The sequence below is a fragment of the Beta vulgaris genome, chromosome 8 (genome assembly GCF_026745355.1).
Source record: "Beta vulgaris subsp. vulgaris cultivar EL10 chromosome 8, EL10.2, whole genome shotgun sequence".
NCBI lineage: Eukaryota > Viridiplantae > Streptophyta > Magnoliopsida > Caryophyllales > Amaranthaceae > Beta > Beta vulgaris.
The window spans coordinates 56,507,680-56,532,290 of record NC_079209.1 but is presented as its reverse complement, the minus strand read 5'-3'; the positions used below and the strand labels follow the sequence as shown (position 1 = coordinate 56,532,290).

At 33.9% G+C, this 24,611-nt stretch overlaps 1 protein-coding gene, 1 long non-coding RNA gene and 1 other non-coding gene across 3 annotated transcripts; 1 reads left to right on the top strand and 2 right to left on the bottom strand.

Moving 5' to 3' along the window:
• The first annotated feature begins 8,473 nt into the window (after window positions 1-8,473).
• On the top strand, window positions 8,474-8,555 carry TRNAS-AGA (transfer RNA serine (anticodon AGA)). Its single transcript has one exon. It is a non-coding gene; the product is annotated as a tRNA-Ser (tRNA).
• Window positions 8,556-8,632: 77 nt separating this feature from the next.
• LOC104902052 (pentatricopeptide repeat-containing protein At4g32430, mitochondrial) lies at window positions 8,633-11,392 on the bottom strand. Its single transcript, XM_010689713.4, has one exon. The coding sequence runs from the start codon at window positions 11,213-11,215 to the stop codon at window positions 8,912-8,914; it is 2,304 nt and encodes a 767-aa protein (XP_010688015.2). The 5' UTR covers window positions 11,216-11,392; the 3' UTR covers window positions 8,633-8,911.
• A 10,424-nt stretch (window positions 11,393-21,816) lies between these two features.
• LOC125492344 (uncharacterized) lies at window positions 21,817-22,863 on the bottom strand. The gene is made up of 2 exons (XR_007268916.1): window positions 22,353-22,863; window positions 21,817-22,130 (listed from the first exon to the last, which is right to left on the bottom strand). It is a non-coding gene; the product is annotated as an uncharacterized LOC125492344 (long non-coding RNA).
• Between the last annotated feature and the right edge of the window lie 1,748 nt (window positions 22,864-24,611).

Below are 24,611 nucleotides of genomic sequence, written 5' to 3'. Positions count from 1 at the left end.
TAAATTTCTTCAATATAAACGGACACAAGGTATCGAAAGATGAGTCAAGTTTCAAATTTGAATGCATTTATTTGGCTTTATATGTATAAACCAACAAGTTAACTTATACATGCAATTTATGAACAATAGGAAATTGTGTAATCGAAATACAATCAGGTCATTGTGATTGTGTTTTTTTTTCCCCAAAGGCAAAATAAAGGGGACTCACTTGAGAAGAGATAATTGGATAAGGGGAAACCCTCAAATGAGTCTCATGCAATTTGATCCCTAGACCTCATGGATATGAGGTCGGAAACAATGTCACTGCTCCACCAACTCAACCTCAGTCATTGTGATTGTCTTGTGCTAGCCATTGGTGTTTGGAGAAAACATAAAGAGAAAGGTAGAAAACAATAATTCTACATAATTTTGCTACTGTTGAGAAACAGTGAATTGGAAAATTTCACTGTTCAAGCATAGTGAATGTCATGCCATGCATTTACTGCATGTTAGGAAAGTTTTTCGTCCGCGCAGAAATCGTTGAAAATGTTATGTTAAAAACAGTATACTTTTGCCTATAAATACCGATGTAAGAAATCAGTTCTTCACATCAATGCAATACAATACTCTCTGATATATTTGCATAACTTCTCTCTCTATTTCTCACAACACGTTATCAGCACGAGTGTTCTACCGGAAATTTTTTTTAAGGTATCTTTAAAATTTTTACATCCATTTTGTTTTTAAGTTTAAATTTTTTTTCTCCAAGCCCAACCCTTTTACTACCCGAACATGGACCAACAAAGTAACGGGATTAACATTGTTTTACACAATGTCTCTGTCTCGGGTATTTATTTTGGATAGAGCGAAACAATGTGCCATTCACTACCAACCCAGCGAGGGGAACTGTAATACAGCCCCGACCCAGTAACCGTAACAACGGTACAAATACTCATACCAGAGAAAACCCACAAACCCCTGTTCCCAACACCAATAATAACCCTCCTATACAACCAGCTGAAAATCAACCTCCGCCCAGTAATAAAAGAGATAGAGATGAACAGGAAGAAACTAGTAGTAAACGTCACCATACTACTAACGCAGAAAACAAATAATTTTAACGCCACCTTCATGGAGGGCAAGGACATTTTATTTACGTTATTTTATTTTATCTGCTCTTAAACCGCCTATATGGACAGGTTAATTTTTTTTATTGCCACCTATATGGACGGCCTAGTGAAATGATAGCATTATTATGTCTTATATGTGCAATAATGTCGTATGTATGCAGGGAAAAGCATTCAGAACATTATTATATATTATTGTCTCTAATCTTCTACTTTTTTTTGCATTTATAGTTACATATATTATATTACCAATTTACTAGCATGCTCTAATATATATTTGTCAATATTAGAATTTTATTGCGTTGTATATTTTTTAACTGTATATGAACTGCACAGTTAGGGATAACCCTCTATAAAAGCGGATTACCATCCCCATTTTCACCACATATCCCTTATCTTCTTCCGATTTTTTTTCTCTAAACCCACAAATTTTTTTTCCTTCTTCCTCAACCTTCCGGCCACCATGTTTAACGCCGACGACAACCGTCCTCCACCCTCATCTTCCTCTTTTGAAGAGGATTTTAGGAAAATAAAACTCTACTTATTTCTTATAGCCGGTTTCTTTTTCCTCCTCATGGCATTAATGATATATCTCCTAATACATAAATAGGAGACAAAAAAAAAAAATTTCCCCCGGAAGAATGGCGAAAAATGCACATGAATATCAATTTTTTTTGTCTTTAAGTGCATTTTAGGAAGTTTTTTTTGTTTATTCACTTGTTGTATTTTGTTTCTATTTTTGGTATTTTCTTGTTTTTTTTTGCTTAGCTTCATTATTGTTGTACGCTATTTTTAGTTTTTTTTGTTTGTATTATTTATCTATAATAATAATGATATAAATCAGGGGGAGATAATATATATGTGATTTATCATCATTACTAATTTCAAATATTTACCTATTTGTAGTCAAAAGAATGGGAGATCTAGTGAAAAGACAATTTAACATACTAGATCTATCTGGGCAAAAGTTTTTAGAATGGACGGTGGACGCCCAAATGAATTTAAAGGCCCAAGGACTGGAACATACAATTAAAGATGTGACAACCCAACAAGGGGATGCAACTACAACAGCCGCATCAGTTAAAATTGCGACTGTACAAGAAAAGGCAAAAGCCTTAGTCCTCCTAAGACATCATTTACATGAAAGTTTAAAAAGTGAATATCTACTTGTGGATGATCCAAAAGAACTATGGGATAGCCTAAATGAAAGATATGGGCATCACAAAAATGTGCTTCTCCCAAAGGCACATTATGACTGGACCAATCTGAGGTTCCAGGATTTTAAAACGGTCAGTGATTACAATTCAACATTGTTTAGAATTGTATCATTGTTAAGATATTGTGATCATCCCATCACAGAAGAGCAAATGATAAACAAAACGCTCTCCACTTTCCACGCCTCTAATATCATATTGGCAGAACAATACAGGTTCAGAGCTTTCAAAAAGTACTCTGAGCTAATCTCAGTACTACTTGTGGCTGAACAAAATAATGATCTTTTGCTGAAAAATCATAATCTTAGACCTACGGGGTCTTCAGCCACTCATGAGATAAATGCTATAGAAAGCTCTAATCCACCAGAAGCAAATGCTATACATAGTGGTGGACGCGGTAATTACAACGGTCGTGGGAGAGGACGTGGTAATTACCGTGGCCGAGGGCGTGGACGTGGAAGAGGCCGATTTTCCCCAAGAAATAATAATTTTAAACATTCTGATAAAAATTGGGGACAATCATCTGGAAATCAGAGGCAGACGTCCTATAAAGGAAATGATACTTGCCATAGATGTGGCATGACTGGGCACTGGGGCCGCACATGTCGTACTGCCAAACATTTGGTAGATCTATATCAAGCTTCAATAAAAAACAAAGGAAAAAATGCTGAAGCAAACTTTGTTAATGAAGCCACTACATCCATGCCCAGCCTTGATGTTTCAGATTTTTTTATGGATGATGCTGAAGTTGAAAATAAGTTTGTTTAGATCACAATCGATTAATGTGCTTAGTTTATTTCAACTGCTTCAATATCCACTTTCATGTATTTGTTCCTTATTATTAATAAAAATACGTATTTTTCTTATACTAATCATCGTATTTATTATTTATGAAGATATGAATTCATCAGAAGTTGGAACTAAAGAACAATGTCTCCTGGACAGTGGGACAACACACACCATATTGAAAAATAAAGAGTATTTTTCAAAACTTACAATATTCCAAGCAAATGTTAGTACAATTTCTGGGACAGCCAAGCTAATTGAAGGCTCTGGAAAAGCTTGCATTATATTTCCAAATGGGACAAAATTGATAATTAATGACGCATTATATTCGAGTAAATCTCGAAGGAACCTCATAAGTTTCAAAGATGTACGTCAGAATGGTTACCATTTGGAAACAATGACAGTGAACAAAGAGGAATTCATATGCCTAACGGCAGAGAAAAACGGCAAGAAATACATCTATGAAAAATTGCCAGCAATTTCCTCGGGACTATATCGCATAGATATACGTCCGATTGAAATTAATATGATATCTAACCAGAAGTTAGATAATAGAAAATCATTTACTCTATGGCATGACCGATTAGGCCATCCTGGCACAGGAATGATGCATAGAATCATTGAAAACTCAAATGGACACTCTATAAAGAATGTCAAAATTCCTCGGTCAAATGAATTAACATGCTCTGCATGCTCACTTGGCAAATTGATAATCAGACCATCTATAAATAAGATTGCCACTGAATCTCCAATGTTTTTAGAAAGAATTCAAGGAGATATTTGTGGGCCTATTCATCCTGCATGTGGACCATTTCGTTATTTCATGGTATTAATTGATGCCTCTACTCGATGGTCACATGTGAGCCTTCTGTCAAGCAGAAATGTTGCATTTGCAAAACTTTTGGCTCAAATAATTCGATTAAGAACTCAATTCCCAGATCATACAATAAAGAAAATAAGATTAGACAATGCTGGGGAATTTACATCCCAAACATTTAATGACTATTGCATGTCTATTGGGATTATTGTTGAGCACCCTGTACCTCATGTACATACACAAAATGGTCTTGCTGAATCATTAATCAAAAGACTACAATTAATTGCAAGACCATTAATAATGAGGTCAAAATTGCCATCTACTACTTGGGGTCATGCTATATTACATGCGGCAACATTGATAAGATTAAGGCCGACAGCCTATCACAAATTCTCACCATTACAATTAGTATCTGGTCGAGAACCGAATATCTCACATTTGAGAATTTTTGGGTGCGCTGTACATGTACCTATTGCTCCTCCCCAACGTACTAAAATGGGTCCACAAAGAAGGATGGAATATATGTTGGATTTGAATCTCCATCAATTATCAAATATTTAGAGCCAACAACTGGTGATCTATTTACGGCTCGATTTGCCGACTGTCATTTTAATGAGTCGGTATTCCCATCCTTAGGGGGAGAGAAAGTGGACCCACAAAATATAAAATCGGAAATTACATGGAACGCATCGCAAATGTCGTTTCTGGACCCGAGAACAAATTCATGTGAACAAGAAGTCAAGAAAATTGTTCATCTGCAAAGTATTGCAAACCAATTGCCAGATGCATTCACAGATTCTAAGAAAGTGACAAAGTCACATGTACCTGCTGCGAATGCTCCGGAACGGATTGAAATTCCTAATGACAATAAGGCAATTGAAAATGAGTCAATAGCACGTCGAAAACGTGGCAGACCACCCGGTTCTAAAGATTTAAAACCAGAAAAATGAAAAGGCAAGGGGAGACAACGAACGAAATTAATATAAATCTCCCAACAGAGCATGATGAAAACAAAAATGAAGAGAAACGTGTTCCAGAAGAAAAGGAACATGAAAGCGTAGACAACAATGAAACTTCAATTAATTATGTTTCTACAAAGAGACAATGGAATCGAAAAGATGTTGTCTTGAATGAAATTTTTGCTTACTCGATAGCGGTTGAAATGACATACGATGAAAATGATGTAGAGCCAAATACAGTTGATGAATGTCGCCGTAGAAAAGATTGGCCAAAATGGAAAGAGGCAATTCAAGCAGAATTGAGATCACTTGAAAAACGTGAAGTATTCGGTCAAATAACCCAAATACCAAAAGGTGTAAAACCAGTTGGGTACAAATGGGTATTCGTGAGAAAACGAAATGAGAAAAATGAGGTTACTAGATATAAGGCAAGATTAGTAGCCCAAGGCTTCTCGCAAATGCCAGGGATTGATTATGATGAGACATATTCTCCAGTAGTCGATGCAACTACACTAAGATTTCTGGTAAGTTTATCAGTTTCGAAAGGATTGCAAATGAGATTGATGGATGTAGTGACCGCATATTTGTATGGCTCACTTGACACAGATATTTATATGAAAGTTCCTGAAGGACTAAAACTACCAGAAAATTGCATGCCCAAAGAGATGTTCTCAATAAAATTGAGAAAATCACTCTATGGGTTAAAACAATCTGGAAGAATGTGGTATAATCGTCTTAGTGAATACCTATTGAAAGAAGGATTCAAAAATAATCAAATCAGTCCCTGTGTTTTCATTAAGCGATCTAAATCAGGATTCGCGATCATTGCTGTATATGTCGATGATTTGAACATTATCGGAACTCCTAGAGAACTTGAAGCGACTGCAAAATACTTGATGAAAGAATTTGAGATGAAAGATCTCGGGAAGACAAAATTTTGCCTTGGCCTGCAAATGGAACATCTAAGAAATGGGATTTTTGTCCATCAATCAAACTATACAGAAAAAATCCTGAAACGTTTTTCATGGACAAAGCCCACCCAATAAGTTCTCCAATGGTAGTGCGTTCCCTGAATGAGAAAGATGATCCATTCAGACCACGAGAAGAAAACGAAGAGATTCTTGGTCCTGAAGTACCATATCTAAGTGCAATTGGTGCCTTAATGTACTTGGCTAACAATACTCGACCTGACATAGCTTTTTCAGTAAACTTGTTAGCTAGATACAACTGCACCAACAAGAGACATTGGAATGGAGTCAGACACTTATTACGTTATCTTCGAGGAACACAAGATCTCGGATTATTCTATCATCGAGACCAATGCGTCACTCATTGGATATGCAGATGCTGGCTACCTATCAGACCCAAAAGGCTAAGTCTCAATCCGGATATGTATTCACTTATGGAGGTACTGCAATATCTTGGAAATCTACAAAGCAGACTTTGACGGCCACATCATCAAATCATGCGGAATTAATTGCTCTTTATGAAGCTGGAAGGGAATGTGTATGGCTAAGGTCAATGATCAAGAATATCCAAGAAGAATGCGGGATGGAAACAATAACAACAAATCCAACTATCATCTACGAAGACAATACTGCATGCATCACCCAAGTAAGCGAAGGGTACATCAAAGGAGACAGAACTAAACATTTATCACCAAAGCTCTTCTTCACTCATGACACTACAAAAATCCGTGATTTTAACTACCGCACAAGATAGTCGGTAAAGAATGAAAAACGGTCGGTAAATAAATTACCGACCGCTACGCAGTCGGCAAGATTTAGTCGGTATATCAGTGGTCGGTAATTCGAGATCACCGACTGTCTAGCAGTCGGTAAAATTACCTACCATCTAACAGTAGGTAATATTGAATTTACCTACCGCTAGGCAGTCGGTAAAGTTCAAGAGAAAAAATACAAAAAACTAACCGGTAAATGGAATTACGAACAACTTATTTCAAAATTCAAAATTTTTGATGTTTTGAATCACAAATCTGAAACAAAATACGAATAATTTTAGCAGTTTATTTCAAGTCTCTAACTTTCACAATAACAAGATTTACAATTATTCATAACTTATCTCCCCTCAAAAAAAAAAATTATTCATAACTTATCACGAGCAGTTACACCAACGAAGTAAAAAAAAATCAAGATGAATATTGATACAATTGTTAAATGTAAAGTTTCTGTAAAAAAGAGGTAAAAAAATCTTTAATCCAACAACAAAAGAGTATAGATTTGTAGTTATAATATCTATAGATTTGTAGTTATAATATGTAGAAAACCTATTACAAATGATGTTATGAACAATAAAAAATAAATTAAAGCAAAAGAATACAACAATTTACAAATTTCAATATCACCTAAATCTGAAAAAAGAAAATCAGACTATTCTTAAAATCTAGATCTAAACCTATCATAAAACAACATATGAAAACCTTGTATACAACATTTTTCGGCAACAAAACAATTATCCTCCGGCTTGGATGTATTGTTCGAATTCTGCTGTCTTATGGGTTTATGAGGGAAATTGATGAAGTAATTTTCTCAAAGAACATAAAAAAAAATAAAGCAAGTGATGAAGTGATTGAGAGTAAGAAACAGGATGTTTGGAAAGGAAAGAAGCAGGAAGTAGAGTGAGAAAATAGATGGGATCATAATAAGGGAGGCGGAGGAGTTTATTAAATTTAGGGTTATTAGTTTTTAGTGGGCCGGTTTAGAATTGGTGGTCGTCTGTTCAGAAAAATTACCTACCGATAAACGGTCGGTAATCATTTTAGGCGGTAGGTAAATACCAACTGCAGTGTAAGCAGTCGGTATGTTTTATATTACCTACTGATCTTAGAGCGGTCGGTAAAATTCAGTCGTTAAAAATGCGGATTCTAGTAGTGTGACCTCCAAAAGGAAGGGACGATCAACATTCGACAAATCCAATCATGTGAGAATCTTGCAGATTTATTCACCAAATCCCTTCCGGCGAAGAAATTTGAAGAATTAGTCCGAAAAATTGGAATGCGTCATCTTCATGATATATGCTAGATTCAGGGGAGTATTATATGCGCTGCACTCTTTTTCCCTTCGATCAGGTTTTTATCCCACCGGGTTTTTCCTGACAAGGTTTTTAATGAGGCAGTTGTTTTTAAGCATATAAAGATACATAATAGTTATACTCTTTTCCTAGTTACGGATTATTCCCACAGGATTTTTCCTAACAAAGATTCTTAATAAGATAACGTCTATTATGAATTATAAATGGACATTCAAGGGGGAGTGTTGAGAAACAGTGAATTGGAAAATTTCACTGTTCAAGCATAGTGAATGTCATGCCATGCATTTACTGCATGTTAGGAAAGTTTTTCGTCCGCGCAGAAATCGTTGAAAATGTAATGTTAAAAACAGTATACTTTTGCCTATAAATACCGATGTAAGAAATCAGTTCTTCACATCAATGCAATACAATACTCTCTGATATATTTGCATAACTTCTCTCTCTATTTCTCACAACAGCTACAAAGTATGAATTTTGCACTGGCACCTAATTGTGAAAGGCTATTACTAATTACAAAACTGACCAAATTATATTAAAACTGTGAGCGTGCCGGAGTGGTTATCGGGCATGACTAGAAATCATGTGGGCTTTGCCCGCGCAGGTTCGAATCCTGCCGCTCACGCAGATATTAATTTTCTTTCATTATAGATCTGTTGCTTCTTTTCCTATGTATTTTTTTGGGAGGGAAACACACGTTGATTCCTAACACAATTTATTCTCTCTTATTTATCTAATTATCAATCAAACTTTCTTTTAACTGTACCTTACAAATGTCTCTTAGCTATCTCAAATGATTAAATCAATGATCTTGCATTTCGACAGCAAAAAAACTAATCCGAATGATATGTTTACCTATGAATTATGATGTGAATCTCAATTCTCATGTGCTAATGTCCTACAACATGTCATTTGTAAAGTCTTTGATATAATATGTCTAAACTTCCTTCAAAAATTTAATGTTTTGTGCTTCAGTTGAGCTCAAACAAGCCCTTCTTTGATCTCTAATCTCTCCCTCTCCAAAAATTTTATTTCTAGTCCTAACTCCCCTGCCATTTGGTATATCGCCTCGGACCTTGGATGAGATGTATCATCCGAAGAGAATCCGTGCATGATCAATGAACCATTCGTGTTACCTACATCAACCCAGCTGAATCCAACTTCTTTTCTGACTCTACTATCTCTCATTTTCCTCCTCATTGTTGCAACCTTCTCCCAGTCCCCCTTTTCAGCATACAAATTCGACATTAGTACATAAGAACCTGATTCATCAGGCTCCATTTTAATCAACCTATTTGCCATCCTCCGGCCCATTTCCATATCACCATGAGTTCTGCACGACCCTAACAAGCTCTGCAAGGCAGAAAATGATGGTCCTTGAGGAATTTGATCAATAAAGTCCTCTGCCTCTTTTAATCTTCCTGCACGACCCAGCATATCCACCATACAAGCATAATGCTCTGCTGATGGTTCAATCACGTTGTCTTTGATCATCGAGTCCCATATCCTACGGCCCATATCAACCATGCCCTTTCTTCCACACGCTGTCAACATTGAAAGGAAAGTGATATAATCAGGTCTTACACCTTGGTTCCCCATCTCATTGAAAATTTGCATGACGGAGTCATAGTCTCCATGTCTTGCATGGGCTGAAATTATGGCTGTCCAAGCAAATTGTGTCCTTTGATAGGTTTCTTCAAAAATCCTCTTGGACTCGTATAGGCTGCCTCGCTTTGCATACATATCAAGGAGGGCGCCTGAAACAACTGGGTTGGAATTAAATCCAAGTTTCAACAAGTGAGAGTGGCATCTTTGTCCATGCCTGAGTGAAATGGCTTCAGCAGACCCAATTGCACTCAACACACTGCCAAAGGTGTACTCATTCGGTATGGTCTCTGATGCAGCTGAGCAGAATGCCTCGATAGCTTCTTGGTAGCACTTGTTTTGATCATATCCAGATATCAAAGTATTCCAAGACACAATATCTCTGTAATGAAGCTCCTCAAAAACCTTCCTTGAATCCCCCATTGACTCAAACTTCGCATACATGGTGACAAGACTGTTAGATACATTCAACTCTGACAGAGACCCAGTCTTTAAACAAAACCCATGAATCATCCGACCTTCATTGGACAAATTGCCAAGTGTAATGGCATGCAATAGCCCAATAAAGGTTATATCATTCGGGTAAACTTCATCAATCCTCATCTCGTGAAAGAGGGAGAGTGCGTTCTCTTGGAAAACAGAAATCATTGTTGTCCAAGAAACCACATTTCTTTCAACCATGCCTTGAAATACTAGCTTAGCATCTTCATTTACCTCGCACTTTGCGTATGTTGACATCAAAAGGTTACAAACTCCACAATCTATTTCATATCCAGTCTTAATACTCAAGCCATGTAGCAGCCTACCCATCTGCAAAAGCCTGTCACATCCGCAGGCAGAAATTGCAGCAGTTAATGAAACATTGTCTAGCCTCACTTTCTGTCTCAACATTTCACAAAATGTGTTAATTGTTTCAAATCCATATCTTCCATCTAGGCCATACCCACAAAGTATAGCATTCCAAGATACTGAATCTTTGGTGGGCATTTGATTAAACACTTTCTCAGCTTCGATAATTCGACCCCACCTAGAGTATAATGTAATAAGTGCATTGCCAATGAAAACCTCACAATTCAACCCTGATTTTAGTATATTTGATTGTAACTGAAATCCAAATAAAAACCCTTTATTATCCAAACAAAATGATAGAGCTGTAGTGTAAGTAACCGGGTCAAAAACAACACCATTTGCATTCATATGAGCTGCAAAACACAAAGCATCATCCGTGTTCTGAAAACCCAACAAAATGGTGTTATAAGACACAGTATCAGGCTCATTTAAGCTATTAAATATGCGAAGAGCAAGATCAAATTGCCCTGATTTACAATACATACTCATCAAAGAATTCAATACGGAGCGAAACTGAATAAACCCAGATGATACAGCAAAACTATGGAGCATTGTACCAGGTTTAGGGTCTCCACGACAAGCTTTAACCGCGATAGCAACGATATCTTCATCAATGCCATAAAGATGATTATGCTGCAATTCTGTCTTGAAGACATTAAGAGCTCTGTAACTAAGGTTATCATGTATGTAACTGAGCATGTAGTTTTTAATGGAAGGAAAGTTTCGTTGAGGACTTTTATCAAACAGTTGGTGTGCATGGTTGGTTGAGTAGTATAGCCGTTGATATGGTAGTGGAAACAGAATTTTGAAAAAAAGCTGGCGGGTAAACATATGGGGAGGTTAAAATTTAACCCAGATAATCATTTTTAGGTTATGTAAGAATTGAAAACAAACGCCCCCTTAAAATTGTAGAATCTTGACATTTATCTTTTTGATGGGGGCAAGCAATATGTGGTTAATGGTAGTCTTCATATTGGCATGTGCTCATATTTCGTGTGGGATACAAGAAAGTAACTTACATGGACCACATTTTTTTTTTAGCTTACACTTTCACTTTTTACGCATGTAATGTAAAATTTTGAATACATATATCTCTAATTTTGTATTTGTAAAAATGATAAGGAGTACATATAAAAAAAAATTAAAATGAATCTAACAAGATCCCACATGAATATCTTTATTTATGTATAAATCACAAACGATGGTTAAAGTGAAATTTGTGAATAGTGTTAAATGACAAAGTGCAACCTGTAATAAAAACAAGGAAATATCATACTTCATAGGATTCATAGCTTATCATGTAACATATCCTTTGTTTATGAACTAACATTTAATAAGACGATGGGTCCGTTTGATTTAACTTATTTTGTCTTATTTCATCTATCTGAACTTATATTATCTTATTTATTTTGTCGTATAATATCTTATGTTTTCTAGAGATGAGCGAAGATAAGTTGAACCATAATTTTATTTAATCTGATCTTATCTGATATGATCTTATCTTATTTGATTTGATCCGATCTTATCTTATCTTATTTTTTCTAAAATAAGTTATAAATTGAACAAAATCGAGCCTATATAGTTATATTCATGTGAATCAGACCAATTTAGAGGCATACGACCTATATGATCGCATAGGTTTTTAAAAATTAGTCATGTTACAATTCAGCTGATAATTCAAATCAAGTGTAGTTATTTTAGTGTATTTACATTTTTAGGACCTGTTTTCTCCAACTTATTTTCAGTTCAATTTAATTCAGTTCAGTTTAATTCAGTTCAGTTTAATTCAGTTCAATTCAATTCAGTTCAATTCAGTTGTTTTATGCCTAAGAAAATAGGCCCTTAATTCAACAAAAATGACATGGATCCAACAAAAACGACATGAACTATACAAATAATGACATAAATTTCATGTCAATCTATTATTTATTTATGTCATTTGAGTTATGAGTCCACTCATGGTACACCCGGGTGTACCATGCTCATGGTACACCCAGGTATTTTCGTAATTAATTGGAACTCTAAGGACACGCTGGTAATTTCAAGTACTCTCTCTCCTCAACCTCCTCCTCTTCCGCGTGTTTCGCTGCCATTTTTTCCAGCTTTGTTGTTGTTCATTTCCGTTGATAAGGAGTCGTCTTCTTCCGGCGAAAACGATGGCGGTTTCTTTCTCGCTCTTCTTTCTCGTCGGAATCACGAAATCAAAACTTCCAGATCTGAAATTTCGAAATCAAAACTTCAATTTCCAGATCTGAAGTTCGCGAAAGATCAATAAAAAGGCCGATACGCTCGCCGGAGAGGTTTCCAGATCTGTCTTTCATGGCTGCCGGAGGTATTCATCCTTTTTTGTCATTCTCTCTCTAGATTAGGTTAAGTTAATTGTGTTTTATGGTGATTATGTGATTTTGTGGTTTCAGTGATATGCACTTTTGCAATCAACCAATGGAGAAAATTTGAGAGCAAAAGAGTTGAACAAAATGGGAATGAATTGCTTGATTCGCTGTCAATTTCAGTTCAGAAACTCAAATGAATTTGTCTTTAAGTTGATTGTTGTAATTTTCTTTGTTTTTGTCAAGAGATTGATAATGGAGTTTTGTGTGTATTATGAAATTTTAGGTGTTTCCAAATGATTCGAAATTGTTACACAAGTTGCAAGTTATAGGATTTGATGAATATGAGATTGTAATTTTTTCTCTTTTCTTCCTATATTGATAATTTGATTTGCATGTTATTAGAATACTAGTTGTTGAGGAGAGAGAAAGTAGCTTATTCATGGTGGTGGTGGTGTGCAACAGTGTTCATTTACATAATTTGTGCTCATACAAGTTTGCTCATTTTCTTAAATGAGTATTTGTGCTCATTCAAGTTTGCTCCTTTTCTTAAATGAGTATTTGTGCTCATTCAAGTTTTGCTCATTTTCTTAAATGAGTAGAAATACTTACTCATCTACTCATTTTACTCATTTGCTCTTTTGATCATTTTGCTCATTTGCTCATTTGCTCATTTCCCATTTTGCTCATTTGGCGAAAATAGCCTTGGATGTACCATGAGCATGGTACACCCAGGTTTACTATAAAGATTCCCTTTGAGTTATTTTTACTTAAAAACAGTGATTTGTGGATTATTATGCCATAACTATGGTGTAACAGTTACCCTCCAACAATTTGTATTCATACAATAGGGAATCTTTTTATGTGGTTTGTACTTGTTCAGGAAGCAGGACCTTCCCCCCTTCACCAAACATGCAACCGCTAAAATAGTATTGGTATTCCTCATTGCTATTGCGAATTAAAGGACTGAGATCTGCAGATGAGTACTACAAGGTACAAGCATTTGAAGCGTGAAAGTGAAAAGGATGGGATATATATGATCCAAGATCTTCATATCTAGTGATAAGATTGAAGAGACAAAAAGGAGGGTGAGAAAAAAGAAGGGCTTACAAATTTTGATTACATTTCTTTGTTCTTTTTACTCTATGTTGTTAGGAAATAGGGTGTTGTAGTTTGATTAATGCGGAACAGAAAATCAATGAAATAATAAAGGTGAGAAAACAATAAAGATGAACAAACAAAGAACACAAGGATTTACGTGGTTCAGTCAAATTTGACCTATGTCCACAGGTGGGGGATTAGAGCTTCTTTACTATAATGGAGAAAATCAGAGAGAATAATACAAGAAGTCCTAAATTCTAGAGGCTAAAAGTGTTTCATAAGTTGTGTGTAAATAATGAACACTAAGAGGTCCTTTTATAGCATAAGGAACCCCGCACAAAATACCTTATAATATACTCCGCACAAAACCCTAAATAAGAAAAACTAATTCGGAAACTTATCTTCAAAACCGCGAGTCGCGGTATGCTCTCGGCAGTCCTTCGTAAAACGGGCATAACTTTCTCGTTTCTCATCGGAATTGGGGCATATGACCTATCGTTTGGAAGCTCTTTGAACAAGCTATCACCTCCAATTTAAATAACGTCAAAATCATTTATAGATTGAGAGATATGTGCATTCAAAATTAGTCTTATGTCATTCACAAGATTTCAAGTCATAATTAACATATGTGCATCTGGATTTTTTTATGTATAACTTAAAGTACTTAACAAGAGAAATGATCGCACTACTAGACGAGATCATAAAGTAAGCGATATAGTGTATGTAACACTTCAAAGAAGAGTATTATTACTTGTTCACAAACTTTTATATGAGGCGGGCCACACCTTCAACTAATGGTGTGGCCACCCCTCCTCCTTTCCTCTCAATCCCCCCCTTCCTTTCTCACGCCTCCTCTCTTTCTCTTATTCTTTTTTTTTTTAACTTTTTCTTTATTCTTTTCTTTTTTTTTCTCCTCTCTCATTTTTTCTATTTTTTTTGCCTCATTTTCTCTCTCCACTTATTTCCCCTTTTTTTTTTTTTCTTATTTTCTCTTTTCTTTCATTTTTTTTTTAAAAAACTCTTTTTTTTTTCTCTTTAATGTCTCTCATTTTTCCTATTTTTTTGCCTCAATTTCTCTCTCCTCTTATTTCTCCTATTTTCTCTTTCCTCTTATTTCCTCTAGAATTTTACCATTAACACATTGATAAATAAGGACGTGGCCAGCTAATAATAAGTCTAAGCTATGCCTTATAATGATGCTCGTGTCCCCTTTAAAAAAAGCCCAAGCGTGAATCCGTTTTCGGATAACCATATCTGAATGTACGTGTGACCCTTATTATTTGTAACCTTATTTTATGATACGAGGAACCCATTACTTCATAATAAGTAATTATTATTATTTGTACCCTTATTTTATCATACGAGTAACCCATTTATTCTACAAGTAACCCTCATATATATTTTCAAATGACCCATTATATTATAAAAGTATCCCATTATACATATATAAAGTAATCTTATTTATTCATAAAAAGTAAAACGCATTGCTTTTCAATATTAAAGTGTTACTTTTAGTGAATTAGAGATTATTTTATCGAATACTAAGGGGTTATTCTACTGACACTAGGGATTACTTTTTATAATGCTAAGGGGTTACTTTTACTAAAAGTATAGGTTACTTTTGCTATCATTAGCGGTTACTTTTACTATAATTAGAAGTTACTTTTACTGAAAGTATATGTTACTTTTTGTAACTGTAAGGGGGTTACTTTTGCTATAATTAGGGGTTACTTTTACTATAATTAGGAGTTATTTTTTGTAATATTAAGGAGTTACTTTACTAAAAGTATGTGTTACTTTTGTAATTATAAGGGTTACTTTTATTGAAATTAGGGGTTACTTTTTAATTATAAGGGGTTACTTCTACAGTAAATAGAGGTTACTTTATAATTATAAGGGGTTACTTTTGTAACTATAAAGGGTTACTTCTACAGTGAATATGGGTTACTTTTTGGAATTATAAGAGGTTACTTTTACTGAAAGTATAGGTTAGTTTTTGTAACTATATGGGGTTACATTTACTATAATTAGGGGTTACTTTTACTATAAATAGGAGTTACTTTTATTGAAAGTGTAGGTTACTTTTTATTATAACTAGGGATTACTTTTATTGAAAGTAGATGTTACTTTTTGTAATTATAAGGGGTTACTTTTACTGAAACTAGAGGTTACTTTTTACGAGAAACCCATTATTTCGTAATAAGTAACTATTATTATTTGTACCCTTATTTCATCATACAAGTAACCCATTTATTCTACATGTAACCCTCATATATTTTTCAAATGACCCATTATATTATAAAAGTAACCTCATTAGTTAATAAAAATAACCTTAATTACATGTCTGAGTAACCTTATTTATTTGTTCGAGTAACCTCATATGTTCGCAAAAGTAACTCTAATTATTTTATAATAGCTTAAAAGGTTTATAGAAAGTAATCATAATAATAAGAAAGGTACAAGTAACACATTAATTAGTTCATAAAAAGTATCCCCATTATATATTTAAAGTAATCTCATTTATTCATATAAAGTAAAACGCATTGCTTTTCAATGCTAATGTGTTATACTTTTAGTGAATTAGAGATTACTTTATCGAATGCTAAGGGGTTATTTTACTAACACTAGGGATTACTTTATATAATGCTAAGGGGTTACTTTTACTGAAAGTATAGGTTACTTTTTGTAACTATAAGGGGGTTACTTTAACTATAAATAGGGGTTACTTTTACGATAATTAGGAGTTACTTTTACTGAAAGTATAAGTTACTTTTTGTAACTGTAAGGGGATTACTTTTACTATAACTAGGGGTTACTTTTTGTAATGTTAAGGAGTTACTTCTACTAAAAGTAGGTGTTACTTTTGTAATTATAAGGGGTTACTTTTATTGTAATTAGGAGCTACTTTTTAATTATAAGGGGGTTACTTCTACAGTGAATAGAGGTTACTTTTAGTAATGATAAGAGGTTACTTTTTAAAACACTTCCTCTCACTCCTTTGAATCTCCCCTCTCTCTAACTCCTTTGCCCTTCTCTATCTTCCTTCCTCCACCACAACTACCACCTTCCACTGTCGTCCAGCTTGTCATCACTTTACTAACACCACCCTATCCAACGCCACCATTCCACGCCCTCAACGCCACCACTATTGGAATTCGTCATCTTCTCCTTCATCGGAAGGCTTAATCTGATTAGCCATAAAAGTACCAGCACCACACTCAGCATTAGGGCACTCCTTCCTCAACCTCTGAATCTTAGCAGAATCAGAAACCTTATAAAACTGAAGAACATGCACAAGCAAAACACAGACACTCAAACAACTCGACTTAGCCAAAAGATAAAGCAGGATATTACCGAATACAATTAATCACAAAATTAGGACTTTCAGAGACCACATACAACTTTCAGATTAAAGCAACTTAGATTACATTCATTGTATGAATAAACCTCACAATATATTTTTTAACCAATAAATCAAGATTTCATCAACCACACAATAATTTCAACCAATTGAATTCTAAATCTACAAATTTACGATTCAAGCATCTCATATTAAATCATCAACCACATAACAACACATTCAAACAATTATAGTCTACAACCACACATTTACGATTCAATTCACAGAATAAATTAACCTCACAATTTTTCTAAACAAAAAAACAACAAATTCATTCAACTCAAGGCTTAGTGTAAGTCTTCACCTACAACAAATTCATATAACGTTAAATTCAAAAAAAGGATTTAATATTCATCAACACTACAATAAATTCAATCAAATAAAATGTGCGACCATCTTAACCTTCTTCTTCTTGTGCTTAATCTTCTTAGTCTTAGTGTAAGTCTTGTTCTTACGCTTCTTAGCACCACCTCTGAGACGGAGAACAAGGTGAAGAGTTGACTCTTTCTGGATGTTGTAATCAGCAAGTGTGCGACCATCTTCAAGTTGTTTTCCGGCGAAAATCAGACGTTGTTGGTGTGGTGGAATGCCTTCTTTATCTTGGATCTTTGCTTTCACATTGTCGATGGTGTTCTTTTTTTTTCATTTCAGGGGAGATCTTGTGATGTGCGGTCGTAACTCTCTCTCCTCTCTGTTCGACATTGACGATGATGTTGAGGAGGAGGAAGACGAGTATTCCCCTAGATCTGAGGAGGGAGGAAGGAGGATCGAAGAGGAATTGGGGTGGGAGGAGAGAGAAAATGAGTGTAATTTGGGTAGTGTGTGGGGGAAGGCAATAAGGCATGTATGAGTCATGAGTGTATGACCCGTGTATAAACCAAGTGGGCGGGGAAGGAGGTGGCCACACGGTTTGAGTTTCGTGTGGTGTGTTGTACAAAAAACGCATTGTTACTTGTTAGTTTTATGCGTGGATGTAGATAGAGGTATTTTAGGCATTTTAATAAGACGTAAAGTTTTGAGATGTTTCCTTATAGAGAGATATTTCGAAAAGCTATTTAAAAGATTAAAATTAAAATTAATAGAGTATATACTAAAATTTTAAAAATATAAATATAACCAATATCTAGTGATATATGGGGTAGGCTTAAGTGGTGAGCTTTTCCATCTTCTCTAGCAAGGTTTGGGGTTTAATTCCTAACCCAAGTATTTGCTTGGGATTTCGGAGGGGGAAGGGGAGGACAATTGGGGGTGTTTGGCTTGTAATGGGCCTCTAGATGTGAGCTCTGTGCAAGGACAGTCCACAAGAATTCTTCTTACCAATTTACTTTAAAAAAATATCTACTGATATCACCAGTTGGCCCATAGGCCCCCTACCTTTAGAAAAATACCCTAACCTACAATGGCATCATATGATTATATCTATAATATACATCAATATTGGTAATGACATACTAAAGTTGTTTGGCATATTTGGTCAGGAGATCACCTTGTAATCTTATAGGATCACAACGTCGAATCCTTGCATCTATGATGATCGGAGGTAAGGATCTCCTTATCTTTTCTCCTACTCATAAATGCCTAACCCACAAATACTAAACTAAAAAACCATGAGAATTGAGATTCATATATGGTCTTTCTTCTTACCAAATTAATTTTTTTTGGTAATGATATGTATTAATTATACGGATTGCCTTGTCAGACCTTAATTATCTTAGAATAGTAATGACTTATAAGTTATAATCTATACTAATATATTAAAAGGCGTGCATAAACCAGGAACGGTGCCACGTGGCGCTCTCCCTAAGGAGTTTTAGTTCATGTAATCCAATCCATGTACAATAAAAAAAATTAGAAATTGCATAGTATAGGTTTTGATCCCGTGACCTCAAGTTCATGTACTAAAGTTTTAACCACTAGACCAAGTTATATTTAGTGTTATCATATCAAAGTACAATATTAATAAATGAAATTTTTTTTCTTACCCGGGACGTAGCCTGGGCCTAATAACTAGTTTAAATTTAAAATATGTCCAATCCTTATACGTACATAATTAAGTGATGTCAAGATTCTAAAAAGCAAGACAATACACTCACTTTGTTCCTTTGAGTTGGTTACATTTATAATTTCTATGCATAACAAGAGGAGAGATGTAGTTTTGTATGGGGTAAGACTGCATTATATGATGGAGTTATAGGGGGTGTTTAGCAAATGGCTTTTTGTTTGGCTTTTGATTTTTAGCTTTTTAGTTTGGTCAAACATTTAAAAATTATGTTTGGTTTGTGGCTTTTTTATTGGTTTTTCAGCCAAAAGCTACTTGGAGTAGCTTTTCCTTCTTGGGTGTTGGCTTTTTAATAATAAGATTACAAATATATCATTATGGTATAAGTTGGATGAAAAAAATTAATGTCCATAATGGTCATTTTATAGTGTAACAATCAACAACCAAAGACAATTTTACCAAACATGTTTATAAAATAAAAATAGTTAAACAACCAACACAAACAGCCAATACAAACAGTCAGTCAAACCAGCCACATAAAACAGCCAACCACCAATTACCAAACAAGACTATAGTGTCACTGATATATGATTATGTGGATGATCTTCAAGTTAATTACTGTATCAATTGTACAATGTAGCATCAGGCGTATCAAATTCTAAATATATCCAATACTATTTTTTAACTCACTTGTGTTAAATATGTATGTAATTGATAGGTTGTCTTACACCCGTCAAAAATAATTCCTGCAAAACCTTCTAACAATTTAGTAGGGTAAGTAGGGTCGAATCCACAGAGAGATGGTCGTTTTATCTAGTTTATAAGGTATAGAGAAACTAAACAAGATTACAAATATTTGAATTAAAGTTTTAAACTAATAAACTACGAAAATCAAACTAAAAAGGATATAGGGTAATGGTTCACCATGTTTATAACTATAATCTATCAAAATATCATCAATAGTTCAATCAATCAGATATCTAGAGCACAGGTTAATCCTTGGTCAGGCATTAACGCTCTCAAATCAACATATGCTAGTACGGTCGCTCAACATAATCAGATTTGCTAATTGTAGGTAAGCCTCTAAAGAATACTATCTCTCGATCTATGACTCTATATTAGCAATATTTAATCAGACAATTGATCGGAATGCAAGATTAACAATAAAACACTAATCAATTAGAGAAATAAATAACTAATCAAACCACGAATAAATATCAATCAATAATCATATCATATAAACATGGATTCCCAAACCCTAGAAATAAAACTACTCTATCATGAAATAAATAATGAAATCTAAAACTATAAAAGAAAACATAATTAAAGAAATCAACAAAAGAAACTAATAAAATTCATGAATTAATGAAGAAGAATAAAAACTAGGGTTTACAACTAAAACTCGAGAGAAAACTAAAACCTAAGAAGATGAAAAATAACGTGAGAGAGGAGGAGGAGAGAGAAAGAATGAAAACCTATCTAAAAAATATTCATCCAATATGACTAGGAAAATAATTTACAAGATAAGAAAAGTCTTAATTAAATCATTAAGAGGTGGATTAGTGATCGCGCGTAAGCGTGGCAGATTCCAACAGAAACAGTGCAATCTTCCGAAAGGCATAACTCCTTGACTAGAAGTCTCCTCGGGGCATGCCACCTATCGTTGGAAAGCTTTCAAGTCTAGTTTCCGAATATGCTGGAATTACTCGATTTTAATAAGCACATCAAAAGTTATGATCAGAAGAGTAAATGTGACTCCTTTTTCACATTTCTTCTAATGATTTTTCGCTTCGTTTTTGCTCAAATTCGTACTATAACATATCCATACGATCCTTATTCATTGTAACTTCTTTTCAAGTGCTCCTAATCCACTAGTTTAGCTAATCATACTCCAAATACGTTCTCATTACCTGAAATTCATCAAAAACAAGAAACATACCGAATAGGAGTAGAATAACATAACTTAATTGTAGAATCTCTTCTCATCATCCGCTGCTAATTTTACGTTTTGCTCATTTTACTTTTTTGCGCATCGAACTTTTTTATGCTCATTTTACGTTTTTCTTCTTTTACATTTTTGTTCATTTTATGTTTTTGATAATTTAATATTTTCTACTCATTTTATGTTTATGCTCATTTGTTACTTTTTTTTTTTTTTGCACATTTTAGGAAGTTTTTGCTCATTTTAAATGGTTTTTACGGTTCTCACCATAAGAGGGTTCTCATTAGAACCCAACCCTATATATAATTATATATATATATATATATATATATAATATATTATATATATATGTATGTATATATGTATGTATATATATATATATATATATATATATATATATATATATATATACTTAATCTGAAAACTGAAAACAAGGGTAACTTTTAACCCCTTTAGGGTAACTTTTAACACTTTTAGTTCTATATATTTCAAGGATAACTTTATTTATTATAAGAGTAACTATTACCACTTTTAGGGTAACTTTTACCATTTTTAGGGTAACTTTTAGCAATTTTAGGGTAATTTTATATATATTTCAAGGGTAACTTTTAGCACTTTTAGGGTAACTTTATATGCTATAAGAGTAACTTTTTCCACATCTAAGGTAAATATATATATTTCAAGGGTTAATTTTCGTAATACAACACTTCCCTTCCAACTACTGCTCGAAAGTTTTAGTGCCATTTTGTTTTCCAATTACAAAAACTTGACACTTGATGTTGACAAATGACAAGTAACACCTCCGACGAACTCCTCCCCAGTACTCTCATGGTAGTCGACGAACAAATACCTGACGACGATCTTTCCGGCGAATTAGCTCACATTCTCTCTCACCTCTACGTCGAAGAAGCAGCGAAGACCATCGTTTTGTCCAAACGATTCAACTCAGTCTGGAATTCGGTCACCACATTCACCTTCTCCGACGAAAAATATTTAACGAAAAAGTTCAACAAAATTAGTAAATCTTACAAAAATTCATATAAACCTACACAATTATCTCTTTTAGAGCTAGAAAAAATTAAACCTAAAACATAGTATCGAGATCAAAAAAATAACGTATAGCGAAAGAACAATTCCAATCCAAAAAAATACACTAATCTAAGCCAAATAGAAGAGAGATAAAATCAAAATTATACCAAAATAAGTGAAGGTTGGTAGATAATCTCCAATTACATCACATTTTGCGCTACAAAAACCTAAATCCTGAAATTTTCTTAAAAATTTGTTCGAAGCAGTCTGCTCATAGCAAAAAAATCAAATGAAAATAGCAGATTCGAAACAACAAAAGTAACTGAAAATTTATTCAGAGGTTGCTTCTCTTTTCATTGTGGTTGGATTCTTCATCTTCCTAATATGATATTATCGCCATTGTTGTGATTAGGAGAGAGAAAAAGAGATTTTTTCAATAGAAAGGTGAAATGAGAAAAAAGAGTTAGAGAAGAAGTTGAGAGTGAGATGATGACAATGGTGAAATGCAGTTGAAGAAGAGTAGGGAGAGAGAGAAAGGAGCAGGTGAGGAGAGAGTGAGAAACTCAGGGTGAAACTATGAAAGAAGGGAGGAAAGAGAAAGGAGCGTGATTTTTACCCAAAAAAATGCAGCATTAATGTCGGCCACACAATAAAAAATCAACGGTGTGTATCTTTTGTTTTCAGTTTTCAGTGTAAGAGTGGTTTTCACAAGATACATATATATATATTGCACCATGATTATCATCCGGAGTTGGAATCTGACTTTATTAATAAGGACGGAGCAACTATCACACTATTTGGGTTCAATCGAATATGTTTTATGGGATAACCATGATCTACTCATACCACTTATTATCTAATTATTGTTGGACAACCTTATCTATAGCTTAGCTTGATTTGTCAAAAGATCAAACAATTACTAGCTAGTTGAAAGGTTGTTATTACGCAACACTTACTTAGGATCCTAATTCTTAAATAATGTCCAGCTAACAAATGCACTATATATGGTAACTTATCCCATGCATTTATAATTTTATATATATAAGCTCTTGTCTCAAGTCTTGAAAACATTTATCAAGTTAGATGCTTAATTTTAGCTAATTGATTTGACACCATACATAAGATTGAAAAATTATCTTGAACTATTTCATATGTCTCAGATCCTGATTTAAATTTGAGTTCGAATAACTATCCACTTATAATAATTATTTCATATGTCTATACTAATTATAAACTGTATTATGAACTGATTGTTAGTGTGACATCCACTGACCACTAATGATATTAAGGATATATGTTTAAATTATATTCTATATACATACAAAAACTAATTATCCAATGGAATTATCTTTTAATTAAACAAACAACAACAGTATCTCATGTTGAAGTTATCCCCCAAATCTTGAGATCAATTATTAATTGGAAATGATGATAGACTTTTGAACAAAAGCTCCATTATATTAAAGCTCTGGAATCCCTTTTTCTGATTAAATTAGCAATTAGCAACATAAGTGGTGCACTTTATAGATGCTATTATTAAGCACTTATTCACCAAATTAACATGAATAATTTTACAGCTCCTCCTCAGGATCCATTGATGTTGTATGGTATATAAATGCACATGATTTTCCACTTTATCATGAGAAAGTGCGCAGATTATGAATTAATTAAACTGATCAGTACGTTTTCACACTCTTAAAAAGTACTATTTTATATTGAGATATAAACTTATTAAATCATAGTCCATAAATATCTGACCTGATATTCTTTTTGGTGGTAATAATTTCATTTTTTAAAATTATACTTTAATTTGCATACAATCTTCTGTTAAGACTGTAATAATGTTAAACATGTAGTTTGTCTTTTGGTTGTAATGAATTTTTTACTAATAAAATGACACAGATGTGGCCTTTATTCAGCAGTCAGCACCGATGGAACTGATGAGATTTACGCTCATACTCATCCTAATAATGTGCCAAGTTTAATGGCTTTTAAATATTTCGAATCATATATATAGGGGCAGGATCATATGAAAATGCTCCTTACATGAGAAATGAGAATGAATTTCAATCACACAATTGGATTAGAGTTACAACACTTGTTCATTAGATTTATACCACTCTAAAAAATTTTGAGTCCAAAAAAAAAAAAAATTTTTTGATTTTTTTTTTTCTAATATTCTTTTTTTTTTTGGAGTTACATCACTTTTTCATTAGAGTTACATCACATATCTATAAGAGTTATAGCATTCTCATTTCTCATGTAAATATGCAGCTCTTAGGGTTGCATATAAGACATAAATACACTACTTAAAATGAAAATAAGTTGTGAATTTCGAATTTATGGAAAATTTTTGCATCAACCGATGTAATAAATGATCAATTAATGCAACTTATTTTCATTTTCAGCTTCTTATATACAGCCCT

Coding starts and splice junctions, on each gene's coding strand:
- LOC104902052 (XM_010689713.4), bottom strand. CDS start 11,215: ATGTTTACCCGCCAGCTTTTTTTCAAAATTCTGTTTCCACTACCATAT.